This window comes from Temnothorax americanus, unplaced genomic scaffold (assembly GCF_048541705.1).
Source record: "Temnothorax americanus isolate GAGA-0224 unplaced genomic scaffold, ASM4854170v1 Scaffold73, whole genome shotgun sequence".
Classification (NCBI taxonomy): domain Eukaryota; kingdom Metazoa; phylum Arthropoda; class Insecta; order Hymenoptera; family Formicidae; genus Temnothorax; species Temnothorax americanus.
In genome coordinates this window covers 173,307-188,952 of record NW_027509796.1, presented here as the reverse complement: position 1 = coordinate 188,952, position 15,646 = coordinate 173,307, and the positions used below count along the sequence as shown (strand labels likewise).

General features: G+C 41.8%; 1 protein-coding gene across 1 annotated transcript in view; it reads right to left on the bottom strand.

Moving 5' to 3' along the window:
• Jar (Myosin heavy chain 95F jaguar) overlaps positions 1-15,646 on the bottom strand; it is an 18,084-nt gene extending 2,438 nt beyond the window's left edge. Inside the window, exons 1-14 of the mRNA XM_077422723.1 lie at positions 15,477-15,646; positions 6,146-6,339; positions 5,695-5,768; positions 5,476-5,605; positions 5,221-5,385; positions 4,617-5,029; positions 4,161-4,420; positions 3,870-4,027; positions 3,616-3,780; positions 3,110-3,333; positions 2,301-2,492; positions 1,230-2,213; positions 849-988; positions 376-420 (exon numbers count right to left, since the gene is read on the bottom strand). Coding sequence (XP_077278849.1) covers positions 376-420; positions 849-988; positions 1,230-2,213; positions 2,301-2,492; positions 3,110-3,333; positions 3,616-3,780; positions 3,870-4,027; positions 4,161-4,420; positions 4,617-5,029; positions 5,221-5,385; positions 5,476-5,605; positions 5,695-5,768; positions 6,146-6,326 — 3,131 coding nt within the window. The 5' untranslated portion in view covers positions 6,327-6,339; positions 15,477-15,646. The remainder of the gene's footprint in view (positions 1-375; positions 421-848; positions 989-1,229; positions 2,214-2,300; positions 2,493-3,109; positions 3,334-3,615; positions 3,781-3,869; positions 4,028-4,160; positions 4,421-4,616; positions 5,030-5,220; positions 5,386-5,475; positions 5,606-5,694; positions 5,769-6,145; positions 6,340-15,476) is intronic.

Sequence of the window (15,646 nt, the reverse complement as noted above, 5' to 3'; positions counted from 1 at the left end):
ATTTGAAATTATATAATTGAAATTCTATTGGCTCATGCGATTCAGAGTGAGTAAAGAGAAATCTACGCAAAAAGCTGAAATTTTAAAATAAATCTCTGCGATTAGGCATGCCTGGAAATGTATGAAAAGAGAATCATCATCTACTTTCCATGACAGATTCTTCGAGGAATCTTTGAAAATTACAATAAACGATGTCGCGTTTTCTTTCGACTAGATTTATTTGCGAAATAAGGTTCATCGAAGAATGGCCAATGAAAAATGAGCATAAGTGACGACAAGGATTAATTCAATTGAGGAAAGGGGGGAGGAGTGAAGGATCATTAGTCGTTAGTCATTAGTCTTTCATGCAAGAAACCCGAGTAATTTATACGATACCTTATTAGCCTGTTGTTGTTCATAGGTGCTCGTACGTCGGAGCCACTGTGTCAATTTAAACAACAAAATAATACATATCTTATTTCTGTTTCAGCAACTTTCTATATGATTCTTCTCGCGACGTCAGAATCGTATTTGAACGGATGAGTTGAATACAGTATATATATTATCGATTATAGATACCGATGAGAAACTACAGTTAGATAAAATTTTAACTGATATCGATACACTTAATCAATATATAATTAGTTTAATCAGTAGTAAACCGCGTAGTTGGCTTAAATCATATTAATCAACGTAATTATCGAGATACTATCCAAGGCCGATTTCTTTAATACATTATACATCCGTCTAATATTTAATTTTAATAATAATAAACTAAGTATAGGCTCTCCTGAATTTTAATAGTTTAGAAATCGCTCGTACATTTGGTTGAGCCAATTATACATATTAATCAACGAAAAAGGTTTTACCTTCGTATAGGCGGCGGAGAATCCTCGACTTGTCCATTCGATTCTTGAGCAAGCCTGACCGCCAATTCGTGGTCTCTTCTTTCTTGCTCCAGTAATTCTCGATACCGACTTTCTTCCACGGCTTCTTTCTCCAATTGGGCCTTAATAAAAGCATAATGTATATCAACAATCACTTACGAAAAATTGTCTGATTATTTGTCAGACATTCTTTGGCAAACAAAAATATTATTTTCTTGTCGAATATTAATTATTTTTCAAATTTAAAAGTAAGCTAAACAATTTGCAACTGTATGTACAATTTGCAACTCTAAAATATTTTAGATGTTTATATTGAAATTACTTGTTTATAAATTAGTGCGGTCATATAGAAATTCGACGAACCTGGAGAGCAGCCGCAGTTTTCTGATCCTCCTCCTCCTGTTTCCTCCTTTGCTTCTCCTCGATCTTTCTCCTGGCTTCCATATCCAGCTTTTTCCGCCTGTTCACCTCCTCCTCTCTCTTCCTACGTTCCTCTTCCTCCTTTCGTTTCTTTTCCAGCTCGAGCTCCTGCTGAATCTTCCTCAATCTCGCCTGTTCCTCGGCGACTTTTTGCTGCTTCACCATATCTTGAAGAGAGGCCATTTGCTTGTTCACTTGATTCACTAAAGACGTGTAGAGACCGTCGATCTCCGTCGGCGCGATCCTCGGATTGTTTTTGATCTTGCGCATAGCCGCCTCTAGATCGTCGTCGAGCCTCTTCATGTCCTGCGTCGATCGCTCTCGATTCTTCAATTGACTCGCGGTCTCCTCCATTCGCGTCAGCTGCTTCCGCAGATTTTTAATCTTCATGATACCGCGGATACGCGGCCGATGCTGCTTCTTCGCGATGTACATTCTCGCCGTTTTTTGCAAGACGATCAAATGCTGCCGGCGATAGATGATCTTGTTCTTCAGTTTGATCACCGACAACGCGCAGAACTGCAGCTTGTTCCAGCGCGACTTCAGCAACCACTTCTTCACGTTGGCGACCAGCTTGCGCAGATTTTCCGGATCGGACCTCATGATCCGGTCGAACTCCGCGAACTTGCCCGGCTTGAAGAAGACTCGGGTGATGCCGAACTTGAAGTCCTTCTGGTTCAGCTTTAAGCTGTGCAGCAGCGCCTCGCAGAAGAATCTTGGATCGAGCTTGGCGAGCTCCGGTGGCAGGTACGACTTGTACATGTTGTAAAGCTCGTGGAACGGCACCCGACTCGGATATCCGTGCTCCATCAATTCCAGAACCGACGTCATTCCCGAGCAGCGTAACTGATTCATAATGCTGTTGCCGTCGAACTGATGCGCCACCATATCGCTATTCGGCTTGATGCATCTTATAAAATTTGTTCCCTAAAAAAAATTCAAATAAGAATTGTAAATAAAAAACTTGAAGCATTCAGTAGAAATTCTGTAAGTTTAAAAAATCTTTATTCTTACATTGCTTTTTAACTTGTCCATAAGTTCGCCGAGCTGCGTCTTGAACTTACTGCCGACGCTGATGAAGGTGAGCTTCCCCTTTTGCAACGAATGATTGGCGAACTGCGTCCTGAGGAATTTATTACCGCTTTCCTGAATGAGACCCTCCAGGGAGGCGTGCAACGCATCGTTGTTCTTTTCAATGAACTGATTCTGCGGGAATAAAATATAAACTCACAATTTTATATAGGTATATATACATATATTTGTTACATGCTTTACCTTAGAGGTAAAGAATCGTATCTCTGTTATTATGAATTCAGAGAAAACAAGGTTTAAAGTTTTAAATAGGGAAATAATATATCTTTTTAGATATAAAAAGTAGCAACTTGATTTATTAAATAACAATAAGAGAAATAGGGGGGACTGTTACGATATATAATTAAATTAGAACCAAGCTTGGATCGTATGGCTTTTGATTCTAATTTGATTTCATAGTATAACTGTCAATAACACATTTCATCTGGTTTAAAAATTAAACACTATAAAAATTTTCAATGCAACTTTTTTCTAAACATTATATCTTAGGAACTAGTAATAAACACTTTACCATTATACAATTTAAGTTTATGTATTAAAAAATGTATTAACTCCATTTTGGTAAAAACTGGAGATACGATTCTTTACTTGTGCAAGATACAGATATATAGATTTCTTTTCCGAACGCAAAGATGCAAAATGCGTCTAAAGGAAATCAGGAAGTGCTTATTAAACAAATATGATTTATGACGTTTTTTATACACTATTTTGTGGGCAACACATTGCTTTACCGTTTGATAGCAAACACCACCGGCGTAATGGCGAATCACGAAGCCCTCGTCGTCTCGTAATTCTCGATGAGCCTTCAATCGTGACGTTCGCGGTAAAGTGATGCGGAAATGACCGCTCCATGCGCGATGAACCTCGTTGGTGAAATGCGCAAAACTGTGAGTCGGCAGTTTCGATTCCTCGTCCAGCAGGCTGAAGATACCCGTATTCTTCGATTCGATTAAATCTGAAAGTTAGCGTGACACGCGATTTATCTTTAAAATCTATAAGCGGAAGTACTATATTTAACTATTTATCATTTTTATCCGTGATTTATCTTAAGTAAAACTTTGAAAGAATTTATTCGGATAAAACGACACCGCTTCTAAATTATCTTTATATTAAAAATAATAAAATCTGCATAATTCATTATTTGATAATTACATGATTTGTGCTTTTTTTAATTTTGAGGAATAAGTGTTCGAATTTGTGATTTTGCACTCTATCACGCAATTTCAATTTCACGCACCGATGCAATCCTGATTGTCGACGTAGGAGATTTTCGGGACGTTCAAGGCCTCTCGGGCGTAAAGCTCCTGCTCGTACTTCAGGATCCGCTCGTTGAAGAACTGCTGAAGCTTCTCGTTGCAGTAGTTTATGCAGAACTGCTCGAAACTGTTGACTTTAAAGTATTCTGCAAACACGTGCGAAAAAGAAAAATAATTGCGATTCGTTTTTATACAATCCGGAAGAAAGTTCGCTGATCGAGAATAATTTTCTCACCGAATCCTGCGATATCTAGCACGCCGATGTAGTAACTCGAGGCCTTGAAAGGTATGCTCTTGTTGATCCGCGCGACAATGTGATCAAACAGTTTGCTATAAATAGCCTTGCTCAAGGCGTCCCTAGCGTTATTGGCTTCGTAAACCTTCAGGGGCACCCTGTCACGATTAGACAAATCAGTAAAAGTACTCGAGGAAGGTTGCATTATAAAAGAAAATTTAAAAAATATTTAAATCCGTAAAAAAAAAACAATAAAAACAGGTATATTCTTTGAAATTTTTGTGCACTCACATGATGACCGTTCCTTTAATGCCACCCCGACTGGTTTGCATCACTTTCGAGACCAGAGCTTGTCGCAGCTCCTCGGGATCCACCCCCAGTAATTTTGCGGATATCGTCACCGCTTTTCCGGAGTCGGCGGTTATTCTGCAGCCGCCCTTCGTGTCCTCCGGATTGTCCTCGAACGTGATGTTGCCGAGATGAAGCACCGCGGCCACCATCGTGTAAATCTCCATGCGTTCGGCATCCGTTAAGCCGAGTCGGGTAAACGCCTTTGATATAAGAAAGATAATAAAGAATTTAGAAACGCGGAAAATGATTAAAATAATAGCGCAAAAGATAAGAAAGCTTAGACATTTATCAATAAAATGAGAATAAATAATCATCGGAAATTTTTCAAGTTTTCAATTTGTTCGAAGATCATGGGATTTAATGTCGCACATTAGAAGAAATTTCGCCAGCGTATACCTGATCGATAGCGTTGAACCCTTCAACATCGTCCAAGATGGGATCGTGGAGGCTGCCCTTCTGTATCTGCTCGCGACTCTTTTGCGCCTCGTTCAATCGTTTCTCCGATCTCGCGTTGCAGAAATACTGGGTGCAGCCATTCCTCAGATAATGAAAGTCGTCCGGCTTGGTGATCCCCAATTTCGCGCGCAGATCGGCCGGCGCGCCAGCGCACATCATGTAGAACACGTGGTAGTTCCGCTCGTCCGGGCTCTGCAGGCACACCCTGGACTTCTCCAGCAAGTAGTGGGAGATGTACCCGCCGACCACCTGGCACTTGGCGTCGAAGTGCACCTCCATGAACTTGCCGAAACGCGAACTGTTATTGTTGCGCTTTGTCTTCGCGTTGCCGAACGCTTCCAACACCGGAGTCGCTGCGGATTAAAATTGTAGCAAAAAACAAACGTCATAATTTGAATTTTAACTTGTTGAACCGCGACGAAGATATTTTCTTAGGACACATATCTCAGCTTGCGCAATTTTTTGCACACGTCTTCACGCGGTGTTAATTGATTTGAATTACACTTCGCTGACTTCATCAAGTTCTTATAATTCTTTTGTTTACCATCGAGAATCCTTTGTTCGATCGGGCCGGCCGTCGAGCCCCAGAGATCGCAGAGATACCGCAGGAGATACTTGGTCGACTCGGTCTTACCCGCTCCCGATTCGCCGGATACGATAATGCTCTGAGATTGTTTCAGCACTTTCATGTCTCTGAATGCTTTGTCGCCTGCGAAGATAAAGGACAATTGCTCTGTATTGTCGTCAGGAGCGTATCAAATGGGGAAAGGGGGTGCCAGAGGGGTCGTTATACGCGTACCGATGGCGAAGACGTGCGGTGGCGTTTCACCCAAGGACTTTCCCTGATAAGACTTGATGGTCCTCGGCGAGTAGAGATCCTTCACCTCGTAATACGGGTTCACGGCTATCAGAATGTTGGCGACGTAAGTCTGAAATTTAATAGCGGAACGAGAGATTAAAAAATGGAAACGCAGGGAGAGCGACTCGACCTCTCAGCGTCGCCGCCGTAATTACTCACGTATATCCTGTCCTTGAAGTAGCGAGTGCGAATATTATTCAGCAGCGTGGCCTCGTTCAGGTACATCAGGGCACCTGGGGGAAGACAATTTAGAGAAAATGGAGATGAGGAGGAGAAAAAAATCAGTGAAAGTGCCTTTGCAAAAGAGCGAAAGTCCCGCGTGAGAAGCGAGCGTGACCGCGCGATCTTAATCTTCTGATATATGTATATAAAATGAACGAAACGCACAGGCACACGTCACGGTGTATAACAATCGGAGGGAGCAATCGCGAGTAAACAGGCGCTATTAACGCTATATCTCTTCGCTCCGTTCTCTCTTCCTTCACAACATCCGCGGCGTAAAATCAGTCTCGTTGCCTTTACGAGGTCGAACCGTTTCTCGAAATTTTTCCTCTGTCTCTTTTTCGTAAACGCGCACGAGATAACGCGCATGTGCCGCGGAAATATTTACAATTGTCCTCGACATCTTTGGTATATTCGCCGGCGGGATGTACTTCGTCCAGCGGACAGGTGCGTTGCGGATATTTCGGGTCGAGGGGCACGATCAGGGCATCCCCGTCCACCATGTCCGTGAATTTCCCGATTATGAAACCCTCCTGGGGGTCACGGACCCACACCTGTTGGTTCTCCATCCCGAGCTTCACTCTGGAACATATATGATTATACGATCGAGATGATGCACTCCGCTCTATTCTCCATCGTCGTTACTTTAGTCTTCGTTTTAGATGGAGAAGAGAGAAAGTGCATTAGCTGGAACGTTTCGTATAATATTAATAGATATAAATTATAATTCTAACGCGAGAAAAATACAATTAAATTATTTATGAGAAATGTCATTTTAGTACGTAGTCTATCTTGAGATCACCCGACGTTTTTCTAGCTATTTCACAATTAATTCCTCAGCTGATTTAATATTCTTTCAACAAAAGCATGGAGATTGCGTCGTTGATAACTTTCGGGAAATTAATTGTTGAAAAATCGAAGAATCCTTTTCAAATTAATCCTTGGACAAACAACATTAATTAAACAATTTTAAGTGTGCTTCATCAAGATTTTAATTTAATTTCAATTTGATTCTTTCTTAAGGGTATAGAAATACATAATATATATTAGAAAATTGCGGTAAACGACGACCTTCCTCGATATCTTCGCTGAGAGAAAATCGACTTCAAATTGAACGAGGCATATCTATAGTTAAACGGATATCCGGTAGTTTCGCGGAATTATCCCGTACGAAAGCGCAGACTCACGTTGAAATTCGCAACGAGAGCGATCGATGCGAGCGAGCTAGTGTTGTAAAGACAAAATGATGAATCCGTGTGTCATTCTCGCGCGCTTATGCGGAACGCAAATCGCCGACGACAGCTTCTGCTGGCGCGGACATACTTTTTAGCACCGTGTCTTTCGGGGAACAAGTTTACGGCGAATGAATCGTGTCCGTCCGTCCTGACTTCCGCTCTACCACGTATGCTGAATGGAGATTCTTAGCAGTCCCGGCGATTCTCGGTCTTATTTTAAGCCGCGCATTATTGACGGAAGAAGCAACAAAAGTGCCATGACGGTCGATAAAGATTGAGGATTGGTCGCAGTCCAAACGGTGGTCCGTGAGGATCTCTCAAGTTAAAGCTTTATATAGATAAACAATTCTGATAAATGACTATCGAGCGTTATCAGAATGTATATTCGGAAACAAAATATGAATCTCATTGTATTTGATGGTCAAAAAGTTATAAACTTCTATGAAATCGTTTCTTCAGTCTCTTAAATTCGAATCGATATTAAAAATATTTTTAATTTTACTTTCGAATAAAATAAAAAGTTATTTAATTAATTCTACATTCCGCTAAAAAATTTTTCTTCGATCTTATTCGAATTATAATTATAAGTATTCTCAAGGTGTCTAAGATACTGTCTGCTGGTAGAATTAAGATCGACGGTTTTAGGACACCCCGTATATCATCTCGTGCCGCGCAAGACAATTTTGCAGTAATGACGGAAGCAGAAGCTTATCGGTTTGAAAATTGACAGATGGAACTAGGTTTGCACTTGTAACGTTAATACCCTGTGTATTTCGACGACTCGGCCCTCGCCTCCGGCGCGACTGAACGCGAAAATCGAAATTCTCGGTTTCAATTTATCGCTTATCGCGACGCGTTATCGAGATAAGCGACGGCGACGGAAGGTATACGACAACTCCAAAATAATCGCCGTTTCTCTTCGGCGAAACATGGTGCAGCTGCTCTATGTATTCTTTCCATATCTTTTTTCTTAAAACAACAGACATTGTCGGATTATGTTCCACTTGTCGAATTATATCTCTTTCGGTATTAATGTGTGTGTGTGTGTGTTCCACGAAAGAAATTCCATATATAAAATATAAAATAGTAACACAGTTTTTTTAAAGCTGTCGTTTTTACTTAAAAAAAACCGCTTTTAAAATTAATATATTTATATAGAGTGTATCATATATATATATAAGTCACGACCCATCTCTGGAGAATGAATCAACGAAGCCAAAAAGTAAGTCGAAAATAAAGAATGACTAAATTACATTTGAGCCTTCTTTAAAGAATTTCAATCAAATAACTTTTAAAAAGTATACGTATTTCCTTCTAATCTATATAGTCTTCTTTAGTATAACTTCTAAAAAATTCTTAAGTTCTTATTGTTATCAAAACAATTACAAACCTATTCAAATAAAAATGATAATCCAAATAAATTTTTTGATTATTTGACTCTTTAAAGAAGGCTCAAACTCTCAAACGTAATTTCGTCATTCTTTATTTTCGACTTATTTTGTCTTCGTCAACTCATTCTCCAGAGATGGGGCGCGACTTATGATTAAAATATTGACTACCAAATGATGAGGATCTTTAGATGAAACAAAAATGTGGGCAACTCTCGACACACCGTGTAGAAATTGGAGATCTGTTTTTTTTTTTTTTTTTTTTTTTTTCAAAGTGGTATTATTATTCACAAATTCCTCAATTTTTCATCCATCTGTCTGCTATCGCGCAGAGATATAACTGCGATTGCATAACGCAGTCCTTCCGACAATTTTCGAGTTCAGCTTGCGCGGCGGACACGTTCCGGGGTTGTGCAGGTGGTCGTGCACGGCATACGATAAAATCGTAGACACAGAGAGGCACAAAACGACGGGTCGTTTTGTCATTTCCTCCGTCGTTCTGGCGACACGGCCGCGCCACGCCACGCCACGCCACGCCGCGCCGTTCCGTATATATGTATTTTCCGGCGTCACCATCAGATTCGACAATCCGACAGGCAAGCAAGCGCGATCAAAGGTCGTCACGAGCGGCTGCATCTCGCGTTTTTACACGCGCCGCCGCGCCGGCGCGCCGTGACAGAATTTCGAAAAAGCCCCCCGTCGTCCTCGTCCCCTTGTCGTCGGTTGCGACACGGTGCACTAAACCTGTCACATTTGCATGCGAGCGCATCCGATATGAACAACGTTTTTACTTAAAAAAAAGCGAGCTGCGGAAGAATCTAGATATATTCATCTTTATTCTTATTATTATCGTACAATACTTTCTTTTTGTCTTCATCTGTCAATTTTATGCTTTGTTCTAAGTTAAAATAAAATATCTGAAACCAGTTTCTGACAAAACGGCGAAACTTGGTATACAGTTCGGTAGAGTATTTGAATAAAAATCTAGATATAAGTATTCATTTGCACTTTTATTTATTTTACATTTTTGTCTTCGGCTTGTTACACCTTCGAATGCCCCAAAATTTTGTTTCGTTCTAAATTAAAATAAAATAGTCTGAGACGAGCTCGTGACAAAACGCGAAACTCCGTATACAGGGTGTTCCAGGTCAGGTCAATAAAACTTCAGGGTCTTATAGGACATTAAATTTGGAACAAAAAAGCTCGTATAAACATGAGTCCGGAAACGCTTCGTTAAAAAGTTATAGCTAATAAAAATTTTAAAAATCACGTTCTTTGGTGACTTTTAAAAATAACCATGCTACTAATTGTTACACTAAAAGCGCGAATGCTACAAATATAGTGTTTATACGAAGATCATCGAATAATGGTTTTTTCAAGTTTCTGCTTTTTTAATGGTTTTGAGCTTATTTTCTTTTCAAGGCCTTATCACAATTAAATGAAATTGGTGTAATTTAGTTTGTTGTTTAATTACCTATAAAGCTTATTTTGTTACTTTTTTCAAATAAATAAAAAGTTTTGAAGTTATATTTTTAAAAATAATAAAAAAAACCGTAATTTTTTAAAGTTTATTATAGCTATAACTTTTCAACGAAGCATTTCCCCCCTATATTTATAAGAACTTTTTTGTTCCAAATTCAATTTCCTACAATACCCTGAAATTTTACCTCGAACACCCTGTATAAAAATCTAGGTATAATCATCTTTACTTTTATTTATCTTTACTTTCATTTGTCTTCAGTTTGTTACGCCTCTGAATGCGCTAATTTTATGTTTCGTTCTAAATTAAAATAAAATATCTGACAATGAGACGAGCTCTCGTGACAAAACGCAAAACTCGGTACAGTTCGGTGGAGTAGCTAAATAAAAGACACTCTGAATGCCCGCAATTGTTACTTGATATGTAACACCGCGATTATACCGTGTCGAGTAGCAGTCGCAACTGCTGGGAACGCGCGGTCGATCTGGAAAGCGCGAGAAATTGCCTTGTTCCTTCTGTCGTACTCTCCGCATCCCGTTAGAGATATCGTAACGGTAAAAGCCAGCGGTAAATCCTTGCATCGATCCGCAGGACATCGCGGCTACGGGACGGCGGCGACGCGACGCGGCGATGTATGCGTTTTGAATCGCGCTAATCCACAAGAACGAATCTCCGCGTGATGAACAACGGCGACGACGTATATATCGAAACGGCTCCTCAAATCGATCCCTACCGAAGCGATACGGCCGAACGACGAGGCGAACAATGTTGCAACACGTCGCGGCGTCTAAGCATGCTAAGAAGCAATTTTCTGCGTTCCGAGAGATGCGAGGTGCATTGCAAAGAGAAAAAGAGAAAGAGAGAGAGAGAGAGAAGAGGAAAAAGAGAGAGGCGAGGAATCGTTCGCCTTCGGTTCGTTCACCTTCTTTTACTATATAGCAGAAGAAACCGTAACGTCCAGATGTTGTGTCGTTTTCCTCCTTTCCCCTCACCGTCGTCTCGTTAACCATTTCCTTTTTTTCTTTTCCCTTTTTTTTAATTCGCGGCACAGCAAGGCGCGGTGGTATCGATCCCTCCCGGGTCGCCTCGCGCGGGCACGGCGTCTCTGCTCTTCTTCCGCCCGACCCGTCAGAGATGAGATCGCTTTCCCGGTATTGTTCTCCGACGAGCGAGAGGCGCGGTGCCTCCTCTCGCGTTCTCCGCGCCTCCGTTCGCGCGACCTCACGCTCTCGCGGAGACAATCGCGCGCTAACGCGCACCTCGGGATCGGATCCGAATGCACTTTGCGTGCGGCGGAGATGCCTCGCGCTGACGCGTACCGCGCGACAGGCCCCCAATCCATTGAAAGGGCGCCCGTTCGGGAGGGAATGAAAGGGACGCGAGAGGAAGCAGGAAACGGCAGGTGGGACCGGCATACCGAAACAGGGAGACACGCGTGAGCGCTCGCCGAATTTACCGCACCGAAACCCACGGCCAAAATAAAAGGAAAAAAAATTTGTTTAATATAATGCTTTCTCGAGAAAATAGATCCATATATGTGACAGTTTATATCTATTATTATTTTATTAACGGCGTACCTAAAATTTAAAAAACGACGGATATATAATCCTCGTGTAATATCGTGACTTATTAGTCCGACATTAATCGCATTACTATAAACATTCTTTGCGGAAATTATCCCGGATCGCAATATCGAAAATGAAGTCGGCGAGTAATAATATGTTAATACAGTTCGAGATGCGTTTATTAAAATACCAGTAATTTATTCCCCCAGAGTGTTAATTAATAAACTTCAGCAAACGCGAGATCTAATTATAATAAATTCGCCGCGCGATGATGAGTTTCTTGTTTCAATCACGGCCGCGGCGATGTATGTTTCATCATTTTACGTCGTTTAACATTAATTGGAACAACCTTCGCAGCAGCACCATCGCCGTCATCAAGAGCACTTGGTGATTAGATCGAGTGCAGTGTGGGTCGAGCTTTCGGTCCCGCGATCTCCCATTTGCATCCAGTTCCGCTCAGCATTTTGCGCCGATTAATGGAGCGGCACATTTGGCAAAATAGTTCAACCGTATCCGCCCTCGATGCACCGAAATATTAGTGGACAGATTCTCCATTAATTTGCGCAATATGCGGATATTACCGCTAAATTAACTGCTTATTATTCCGCTTACCACCATTAAATGGCATTGGTTACACGAAAAAAAGAAGTGTTAAATCAACACTGAGATATTAGTATATGTACGCAACAATGGATATATAATCTTTTTATAAGAATTTTAACGTTTTATTTCAATTTTCTTTTTCATGGTTGAACCATGTAAAACTTCGTTTAATAACTAACTATATAAATTGAGGCTGTTACTCTTCGATACGAACTGGTGTTAGGCTGTTAAGCTTCGAACCTTCGAAACTTCAGGTGTCTTCGAAAAATATATTTGCGACATAAACGACATAATAGCAACATTAAAAATTTTATTCGGATTTTGTCGTATAAATTTAATAAATGTGTGCCTATTTGCAGTACTATTACTATTATGTTAAATTAACAATTGTATAATTTTGATTCTTCGAAACTTCGATCTTCGAAGATTTTTATGTCGAAGCTTCGAATATCGAAGCCTTTGAAGCAAATCACTAGTTCTATAATATAAATGATTTTACTCAGACACCTTTTCTTCGTTTAACATAATATGATCTCATTTTAAGATACTATATTGCTGTGTATATGTCAACTTTTTTCGATCAATGATGTAACGCGACTCCTTGCAAAATGCATCGCAAATGTCATCGGTTTAACAATGTGCGTAACATTTATCCCTCAAAACGGCCGGAAATTGATCTTGGCGAGTGCTCGCCGTAGCCGAGGCTCGGTATGCAAATTTTTGACGGACGATTTATTCTCCGCGTGAAAGAGAGAACCGATCGATAATGACCTCGGGAACCGAACGGCGCGATCGGAAGTGGCGACGATCCGCCGTTTATGTGCACCCGCCGATCGAGACCGTGCTGGATATGAGTCATGGGCGTCCTCGATGTCTCTCACGGCACATAAGCGCACAGCACACGGCACTCGCCCGCACCTACATATATACATATATAGGATCGTGCAATTCTTTTTCCGCGGTTGCGTAACGCGACTCCACGCCGCGTCATAATACATCCGTACACGACACGTTCGTCGAAAGGATCCGCTAAAATGACAGCGAAGTTCTTTTCGCGACGGGGGTAATCTCGATTCTGTCGACTCACTTTCGCCGCGGCACTTTCGCTAAAAGATACAACGGGGGGTGAACGCTCGTCGCTATATCTCCGATTATTTCGATGAGTTTCGTAGATATCATTAGACTGTGGCTGTGTGAAAATATACCGAAGATATATTAACACGTGAGAGCGTATCGCACGTGGTCCCTTGCAGAGTCGCTGAGATCGGGATAATCTCGATAGCTTGCGGGAAAAAATGTATTCAGAAATACATGTGTAAAGTACTCAATCTCTCAGACGAAAGATTTCGATCGAGTTTGAAAATACTCGAGAGCAAACTGGTCGCTCTCTAAATTTAAAGCTAATCATGATTACTGGACTCGTTGATGATGATGCTTCTTTCGAACAACAGCGATTAATGCGGGGAGGAATTCCGAGGAATCGTGAAATTGGTTTAACTGTCCCTATTAAGGTTCGCGATTAATATGGCGCGCGGCATGAATGATTAAACTGCAGAAGAACGGCGTAACACCGAGCGTCTCGTAATTACGCGACGCGTTCGATAAGAAATCCGAGATAAGGTGCGTAATTAGGAATTCAGCGGTAATTAAGACAATCTCGAACCTTAACGAGGAACGCGACTCGCGACATGTATACACATATACTTATAGTGAATTAAGCGCAAATATACGAACGCTCTAAACAGCGACCGCTCGCAATTCGCTCTGATTCATTGTATATATCGCACTTATCTGAGAAAAATTCTTTCACACGTCGTTATCACTTGTATATCGTTATCGGGATCTGTCTCAGGTCTATAAGATCATTGTTTTCGTAATTCCCTCCCCCTCTCTCTTTCTCCTGAAAAATAAAAGAAAAAAACGACGCCGTTGCGAAAACACGCGGAAAAACTGCGCAACCGCGGCAACGGTGATTACGGTTTTGCAAAGGTACTCATCCACCCGCCTATATATTTCGCAATCGAAACGCCGAGCGTTTCGCGAGCGAGGTGCCGCGTATCATCGTGCATTACGCGCAAGAGAGCGCGGGCAATTTTTCTCTTTCTCCTTCCCCCCCCTCTCCCGTTTCGTCCCCCAACCCCCGGCCGCTAGGATTGTTTTACCGAGGTGCACGTAGGCGCTTACGCCAGGTTCACACACTAATTCACACGGGCCAGACCGCGCCGCGCGCTTTTGCATTCGCGCATTGCTGCAGGTGCACTGCCGCGCGCCGCGCCCGCCCCCCCCCCCCTCCGCCGTTCCACTCTCCTAATCACGGACTAGATAAACCGGCGAGCGTGCATGCACATAAAGGAAAAAGACTTCCCAACGGCGATTTTTCATTCCCGCTCCGCCGCACCGTAAAAGGGATACACGGTGATACATTACGTAAAGCTTATGCGCGCCCGAGCGCCTGAATCATTTGCCCCGCTTATTTATTGTTGACCAAATTGGTAACAACGAATGTGTTGATTTTCACATTTCCCTTTAGAATAGGTAGTAATAAATATAAAGATTGTAGGGGTTGTATAAATAATATGAGTGTGTGTTAAGGAAAAATTGTAAACCCAAGTCCACTTCTTGGCGATGCAAGAGCTGAAGTTAATACCCAGACAACACAATATCCCAAATTGGGGCATACAACGTCTTAATTTTAAGATATTAATTTTAAGAAATGTTCTGTTTTGCAAAAGATAATTTACTAAAAGACAACGTTAATAATAATTTATCCAGATAACACACTCAAGACGTTATATCCGCATAGGACGTCTTATGTCCCGATTTTGAACGTTACGTTATCTGGGTAAATTATCATTAACGTTTTCCTTTAATTTGTTATTCCTTTAAATTGTTATCTTTTGTAAAACAGGACATCTTTTAAAATAAATGAAGAATCGATACATCATATGGCTTTCCCTTCTCAGCGCGAATTTATTTTCGCGTCTCCGAAACTGGAAATATCGGAGCTTCTATTCAGAAATTAATTGCAAAATATTGGAAAAAATAGAGAACAATATATATATATTCCGTGTTGTATGAACTGTTTATATTTCTGGAGTTACCGGTTCTCCAAACTTGTCTTTGAATCGCGTCGCTAGCACAAGTTGATCTCCGATTCGTTCGACGCTCGCACCCGGTTTTGTTGTTCTTATATACATTCGCAAAGTTTATCCCCGGCGGATCGAAATATCGAGCACGTACTCGCGACGAATTACACGAAGACAATATCGCCATTTACACCTGTCGAAAATATAACGGATTCAATCGCGCGCTCGAGCGAAGGTGATCGAAGATCGGCTCTTATATCGGTCTACGCGGCGGAGCGCGCGCGATCGCGGCTCCGGCGAGTTTGGCGAGTCGCAAAAACCGATTTTCGCGAACGAACGGTTTACAGGGCAGATTTACTCACCGTCTCGCCGTGCGAGGACAGTCAGCCGGCCGGGGCGATACTATATACGAACGGCACAAAATCCGACATGCAACTGTCGGCAGTGTCGGCGCGACTCCGGAGCGACGAGCCCGCTCGCTCGCTCGGCGATCCACGGCCGTTTCCGCCGATGCCACGCGGCAAACAGCGAT